Genomic DNA, 8,048 nt, shown 5'->3' with positions numbered 1-8,048 from the left:
TAGATATAGTTTGAATTAAAGATAACAAATGAACCCTACTCAAGCAAGAGCTAATTTTACTGCCTTTCAAGTCACCAAAGCAATTTTTCAAAGCCTGAATTGAAAGGTATTTCAATTATCTTCTCGAGTTCTGTTTTTCTCAAATAAGTTATCATATTTGTATCATTAGTATCATTCTTGGAACCTCACTTAATTTTGATCCTCTTAAAATAAATTCCCCCCCCCTCACATTTGGAAAGACCCAACTGATTATTTGCAAATAGATTTATATAATAAGATTTATTTAATACCATTTTCTGAAATAATTTCTAAGATTCTATTAACACTTGAGTCTTTTAAAACTTTATTATTAACTAGATTATTATCCAATATATAAATGTGATTTGTTATAATTGCTGTTTGCTACCAATAAAATATTTACTGCTTAAAATTCTCTAAAATGTTGGAAACTTAAATTGCTACCAATATTTAATTAATTTATGAAAATGGAATTCCATTATATGCCTTTAGAAGTTTTTTAAAGATACTGTTTCAGACACTATAAAATTATTACTGGTAAAGAGAGGATTGTATAGCTGCACAATTTCATACAAAAATAGAAAGTTTATAGCTTTAAAAAATGATTGCTTTTTTCATTTTAAGCATTAATATTTAAAATAATTTTCATTACTCTTCAGTTATTATGCCATAACTGTTTTATATTCCAGTTTGATTTGCACTTTGCCTTACTGTGAATTGTTACTCGTTTTGTTTTAGTAATGTTCCATGAGTACTTACTGTCAGATAATATAATGAAATATTTTTATATGGCTCCAGTGTAAGTATTTGTAGATTAACATGTCATGTGTTAATATGCGCAAATATGTGTGCTGTATGTATTTGATGTAAGAGTTAGACATATCCTTTTAAGTCTATTGAAATACCTTCAAAAGGTTATGTTACAAGGAATTTGGAAGGGAAACTAATGAGATACTGTTGTTGTGCTTTCATTTCAATTTATGCAGTGCCAAAATAAAATACTTATATAGTAATAAAATAAAATTTTCTTTCTTCAGGTTGATGTAGAAGGCTTACAAATTTGTGTTGAAATATGTGGATGTGCTCTACAACTGGACCTTCAGGATGATCCAAACACTAAATGTCTAATTTATAAAACAATTGCTCATTTTCTGCCAAATGACTTGGAGATTCTCAGGATCTGTGCACTCTCGGTATTTTTTCTTGAGCGCTCCTTGGAATCCTATTATACTGTTGAACGACTCTATAAACATCCAGATGAAGAGTACAATGAATGCACTAGCTCTGTCCAGAATCGTGTTCGATTTGAATTGCTCCCAATTTTGAAAAAGGGGTTGTTTTTTGATCCTGAATTTTGGAATTTCATAATGATCAAGCAAAATTGTGTAGCATTATTGAGAGATAAGTTAGCAGTTGGATTTTTAAATGAAAATACACTGGAAAATGCTACTAGTCATCCTGGAAAGATGATGGAAACACAGATTTTAGATGAAGAACTAGTCTTTCTTATGGACTTGAGCAATGGGGAGTATGATCCCGAAGATGTCTCTGGAGCCCATTCCAAAGGTCATGGTAATACCAAGAAAAACCTTACAACTTTTAATGCCTCTAAGGTAGACCGTAATGTTCCAAGGCATAAGTGTGTGTTGTGTAACAGAGAATTTCTAGGTGGTCACATAGTACGGCATGCACAGGCTCATCAGAAAAAAGGCAGCTTTTCATGTGTAATATGTGGTAGGAAATTTAGAAATAGAGGACTTATGCTAAAACATTTAAAGAATCATGTTAAGAAAATACAAAGACAACACTTTGCTGTAGTTCAACAGGAAGATCAGGGAATTCCTCTGACAGAACAAATAAATTGCTCTAATGCTTCCACCATTTCATTTGAAAATGGAAATTCAGATATCAAAAGTAATGAAATAGAAGCTCCTGTTGCATATAACAGTGAAAATAAAGAAGAAAACTTTGAGCAAATGACTGAAGTGACTAAAAATTTTATTTGTGAACCTCATGATGTCATTAAAAATGGCAGTCCTGATAGTTCTCTAAATAATGACCCAGAGCCTCTCGACACTGAAAGTTTACCCAAATGTATTGATGATGATGATGATGATGATGATTTAAATCGAGAGACCCCAGTACTTCATAAAATAAATGGAACTATTTGCCCTCAAAAAGATCTGGATATTGTGGATCAACAAGAAAATTTCAAGTGCCCTGCTAATGGATGTGTCAGAATATTTAAAAAAATAAGATTTCTGAATAAACATGCAAGGAAAGCTCATCCAACTGATTTGAAGGTACAACAACATATAATGAAATGGAACAAAGGAAAGTGCCGATTTTGTCAGCGGAAATTTGAGGATTCTCAGCATTTTATAGATCATTTAAAGAGACATATATATCCAAATGTGTACTTTTGTTTACATTTTACCTGTAATCAGAGATTTAAACTGTCAACTGAGCTTGCAGAACATACAAAAAGTCACAGTGTTTTTCAGGCTCAGTGTAATTTTCCAGAATGCCATGAGCTTTTTGAAGAACTTCCTCTACTGTATGAACATGAAGCTCAGCATTATTTAAATCCAACATCAGAACCTTCTGCAGAAACAAGTAGAAATGTTTTGGATACTCTTACAGAACTTCAATGTGAGAGTCAAGAAAAAGACTTATCTGGTAATGAAAAAGATACTGTTGATGTGCCAGTTCCAACTTGGAAATCACGGAAAGATTCTACAGAACCAAAGACATATATACAAAGTGTTGAAAAGAAGACAAACAGTGTAGTTCAGAATGGGAATGAACATTCTTCTGATGTCACTGCTTCAGCTATAAGCTTCATAGACCAAAAGATAACTGTTGTAGAGCCAAATTCTGAAAAAAGTAGTGTTATTAGTGACCAACTATTAGTCAATGGACACAGTGAATCAGAGCAGACATCTTTGGTTTCATCAGATACTGCCCTGAAAAGTGAGGCAAGGGGAATAAGGACAGAAAATGGTTCCATTTCACAAAATATTGAAGTTGTACCACAAGAACAAAGTCCCCTAGTAGTAGTCTCTCATTCACTTTCCAAACCAAATCCACCAACTGAAAACACTTCATATGGTTTAATTTTAACCAAGCCATATGTGAGACCATTGCCTCCCAGTTATCTTGATGAACGGTACATCAGTATGCCAAAACGTAGAAAAACTCTGACTGATAAAGTAGATGCCCATTCTGATCAAGATAGTGTTTATAGCACATCATCCGAGAGATTTAGATGTGGCAACTGCTTGACCATCTACTGTAACTCAGAAGCACTTGAGGCTCACCTTGCACAAAAGAAATGTCAGACGCTGTTTGGATTCGACTCAGATGATGAAAGTAAGTCTTATGATGTGTTGTGGGGGAAGGTGATTAGATAAGTGAAAACTAATAGTGGAATTTTAATGAACAAAACTGAAGACATTCAGTATAGGCATTGTCATTTTAGTGTAATAAAGAATGATTATGACGGAAATAAAAACATTATTTGTAAGAGCACAAAGCTAGTTGAAACAGCATACAATAAGAAAGCAGTGGAAAGAGCAGTGAGCTTAAAGTCAAGAGCCCTGGATTTGAATCATGACTTTGCTTACTCTTTCTGTGTGACCTTGAGTGAGTTACTTAATGTCTTTGGGCTGTCAGCTCTCCCTCTTAAAATGAGAGATTTTGAGTAGATAAAGAGGTCACATCCAATTGTATGGTTCTGTGAACCAGATCTATTAAAATCAATCCATATTCTGGGAAATCCCATTTTGTATATACAAAACTGAAGTTAACAAGCATGTTCTTCTTTTCAGGTGCCTGATAAACTGTTACTGAAAAGTCTGTCAAGGAGTGGTGTGAAAAAAAAAGCACTACAAAAAAAAATAATGCATCATCAATTTGCTCTTTCCCAGTTGGCCTTAATCATAGAGTGGTCTCAGATTACTAAAGAACAATATAAAGAAAAAGCACATTTTCTAGAATGAACTCATAAAGAAGATGTGCCAGTTTTGACTCCAGAAGGGTTATTACAAATATCCCAAAGTACCAGTTATCTAGAAGACCACACACTATAAGAGTATATGATCAAAGCACAGCAGCACATTCTGTTTAACTTATTAACACCTCATAAAGAAGCATTCAACCCAAGAAGAAAAGTAGCTGTGGCCTTAATGAAAGGAAAAATATGAATCTGTAAAGAAATAAAAATAAAGATGAATTTTAAGGATTTCAAAAGTATTTTCCAAACAGAAGTTTTCTTTTATGCATGTACAAATAATGTCCTTTACTTCTTGATAAAAACATGATACGAAGACATTACTAATGAGTTGTGATTTGCTTGGAAATTGAAAGATAAAAAAACTCACTTTGTTAATTTATTATTTTATTAGCCCTTAAATGGGAATGGCTTTTAAAAACTTCCTTTTTCCACAATGCATAAATTAAAAAAAAAAAGAGAAAATCTCGACTGGTTAACATATCTGAATTTTAAAATGCAGGAAGTTAGGGCTAAAATGTGTCCAGATAAAACTTTTCCACTTTTTCAATATAGAATGAAGTTAAATGACAAGTTATCTTTTAATACAAAATTTCAAAATTAACTTTTAGATGATATTAATCAAAGGAAAGGTGAAGAATAAAGTCTTGAAAACAACAAATTGAAGTTTCAAGTGTATATTTGTGCATTATACAACATATCTTTTGGTGTGAATTATCTAAATGATGTCTTATGAAGACAACAGTTACCTTTAAAAATATATTAAATAGAATTATGGTAAGAAACTATTTATTTAGTGTTCTAATAATTATACAATGATGAATTTGGACTTTCTAAATAGAAATATTTTTTTAATCACATCCTAAAATAAGGGGAATTTTTAACAGAATTTTGGCTGTTAGAATATAGGTATCATTATAGTAATGGCCAGTAATTTTCCTATAAGAGGTTTTAACCTTAACTGCCAATAAACAACTAAAATAAGAGAGAAAGTTCTAAAAGAAATAATACTCTCAAATATTCTTTTCATTTAATGGAAGCTTGCATACATCCCTTTTTAATTTTTCCTTTGAAAAATTTTTTAATACTAAGATTTTCCAACTTTTTTTTCCAGACTGGAAGTGTGGGATCCCACCACTGACTGTACAGGAGTTTTGATCTACTCTGTTTTTGACCTGCACCTAGGCAACCTAATGATCCCTCTTCTCCCCCTGATTTCTAGGAGTTCCTAACACTGATGCCATCCAAAATATAGACACCCAAAATATATAGCTAAAATAGCAACTCAGAACTCAGTTTTAGTCTTCCCAGCAGCTGGGATTACAGGCCTATACCACTACACCCAGCCACACTTATCCTTAATATGTTATCTAAAAGCCAGAAACAGCCTACCCAAAATACATTAACAACAAAAAAACAATAAATTATTTTTTAGAAGCCTTGACTTTACAGGGTAGGTGAACTGACTCATATATATAATATGTACAGTTTCAAATTCTTTGATTAAAGATATGAGAAATTGGACATTCTTCTTTTAAGACCAAAGCTAGACTTCACAAAAATAAGATTCCTAGTTCAAATATTCAATATAAGTGATCCAGAAAAAAATTTTCTAACTTAAGGTGTAAAAATGATTTCCTAATTGTCAATGTTAAGTTGTTTTGTGTGACACAAGTATTAAAACCTATAGAAACCAAATTTAGGTTTTCCTTATAGACAGCACTAGAATTCACATTTGCTAAGGGGTTGTATGTGTGTGCGTTATGTTATCTTTGACCACATGTTCGTCTACATTTTTTTACTGTAGACTTAAGTAGCCAAATGTATCATGTTGTGTTCAGAGGGATCTTTATTTTTTGTTTCCATGAGCATAATCTTTTAAAATCTTTTTTGCTTAAATACTTGGGTTCTAGCATTGTTTGGAGGAATAAATACCAAAATGCTTTTTTTTTTTTGATGGAGAGAGGGAAGGAATATTAGGAGATTCTACTTGATGGCAGACCATGATTACGAGTTAGGATGACCAATTTATGTGCATTAATCAAAAGATGAAATCTATAGATTTCTTGTGACTTTCTTAAAAGCTAAATGCTATAAAATGCTTTCAGGTATTTACGATTATTTTCATCTGCTGGGGATTTTTGTTGTTGTTTCCAGGCTTTATCTCAAAATCTTTCTAAAACTTTTTATCATTCATTTACTAGCATAGTTAAGTTGTTTTCAGAATTAATCAACTAAAAAAATTCCTCTCACCTGATTTCCTCTACTAAAAAAAGCCTAATTTGATTTATTTTGGGGAAAAAAACTAATAATAAAATCTGCTTGGAAATGGCATCATTTATATAATTTAGCAATTTTATGTGGATGCTGTTAAATTTAATTCAAATCTTTTTCCACATACCTGGTTATCAAGACTTAAAACATCAGATTTCTAATTTTTAAAAAATTATTTAATAATGTAACTTATTTTAAAATCAAACATTATGTGTCAATTTTCAATTGAAATTTGTTATATCTAGTTTAAAATAATTTTAGCCTTTGCCTACTTGTTTGTCATTTAGCTTCAGTTTGGCAATTTAATTTATATGTTTGTTGTTATAAAAGGATATTCAGATTCTTTAAAAAATGAAGGTTTAATTGGTATATATAAAGTCAGATGAGGGAGTTGTATTATACAGTAGTTTTGTAAAACTTTCTGTCAATACATTTCTTTCATACAACTTCTGTTAGGTATATGCATTTTAAATAGTCACCTATTCAGAGTGTGCAGAGTAGTACCATGTACATTGTTATAAAATAAAAACCTAACTCATGTTATTATTTGCAAAATTCTGCTGAAAAATTCCAAAGGTGTTGGGTTTTGTGGGGAAGACATGAGGAGTTGGCTCCATTTCTCATTTTAATACTTTCTCCTAATCCTGTTCTGAGGATGTTCGTGTTTTATGTGGATAGAATTTGACCTTTTTAGACCATTGCTTCAATTTATTTTTCTTCTTGAAAATGAAAATTTGCTTCAGAGTCATCTGTTATTACTTTGAGGTTGGTTAAGATTAAGCAAATAGCAAATATGAAAAGTTGCTGCTCAGATATGAAATATGCTGAAAGTGAACATGTATGTGTGGGGAAGGACACTGGTACTTTGGGCATTTAGCCATATTCATTTTTAAAATAACTACCAATTGTATAAATTGAGTGGATAATTTATAACATTAAAATTGTGGTTTTTCAAATCACATTGAAGGTTCAGCTGTACTCAGTTATTTTTATTGATTTATTGATGAAAATCCCAAAAGGGTAATAGTGTTTATTTCTTAATTTATTTGGTACTGTATAACACCTTTTCTGATTGACTAAATGCAATGTAAGCATTTTGGAACTCTATTAATTTGTAAAAGTTATTACAGTAAGATTCAGCAAGAAAGGAAATTTGTGCTTTCTTGTTGAATGTTAAATTATTTTACTTTGCATTTTATAAGAGTACATATTAAAACTGAGCCATCGAACTGCAATAAATCAACAGTAGTGTTTCATTTAAAGAAATTTTTTTGTACTGTATATAGAATTTGTTCAATAAAACATTGTCCTTGTTGTTAATAAGTGTTCATCAGTGTTTGTAATAGTTTGCTTCATAAAAAAAATTGAGTATGTTAAAATATTTTACATTCTCTCCTACCTGATAGAATTAAATAAGTATTAGGATAAAACCTCACATAGATTTCTTCCAGCTCTAATTCTGAGAGCCTGTGATTCCAATTTTTGAAAGTCTCTAATATCATAAAATATACAGCACCAAAATCATATTAAACAAAATCTAGTGTTTAGTAGGAGACAATTTAGAATTTTAGCGCCAACTTAATTTTATTACAGATAGTGTGTACTGTATTGTAGATAATTTATAATAGTAAAGTCTAATAGAATTTTTATTTAATAATTGGTTGGGTTTGGATTATCAGATAAGAAAACCTTTTTTTTAGCAGAGCATTTTGTATTTAAACAGCTTGAATTAAAAATTCATTTT

At 31.1% G+C, this 8,048-nt stretch overlaps 1 protein-coding gene across 1 annotated transcript in view; it reads left to right on the top strand.

The window, feature by feature from the left end:
• ZNF654 (zinc finger protein 654) overlaps positions 1-3,925 on the top strand; it is a 92,875-nt gene extending 88,950 nt beyond the window's left edge. Inside the window, exons 8-9 of the mRNA XM_074192272.1 lie at positions 1,056-3,390; positions 3,849-3,925. Of these exons, the coding sequence (XP_074048373.1) occupies positions 1,056-3,390; positions 3,849-3,856 (2,343 nt within the window). The 3' untranslated portion in view covers positions 3,857-3,925. The remainder of the gene's footprint in view (positions 1-1,055; positions 3,391-3,848) is intronic.
• Positions 3,926-8,048: the final 4,123 nt, after the last annotated feature.

This window comes from Macrotis lagotis, chromosome 6, assembly GCF_037893015.1.
Source record: "Macrotis lagotis isolate mMagLag1 chromosome 6, bilby.v1.9.chrom.fasta, whole genome shotgun sequence".
NCBI classification, from domain to species: Eukaryota; Metazoa; Chordata; class Mammalia; order Peramelemorphia; family Peramelidae; genus Macrotis; species Macrotis lagotis.
This window is presented reverse-complemented; position numbering and strand designations above follow the sequence as displayed.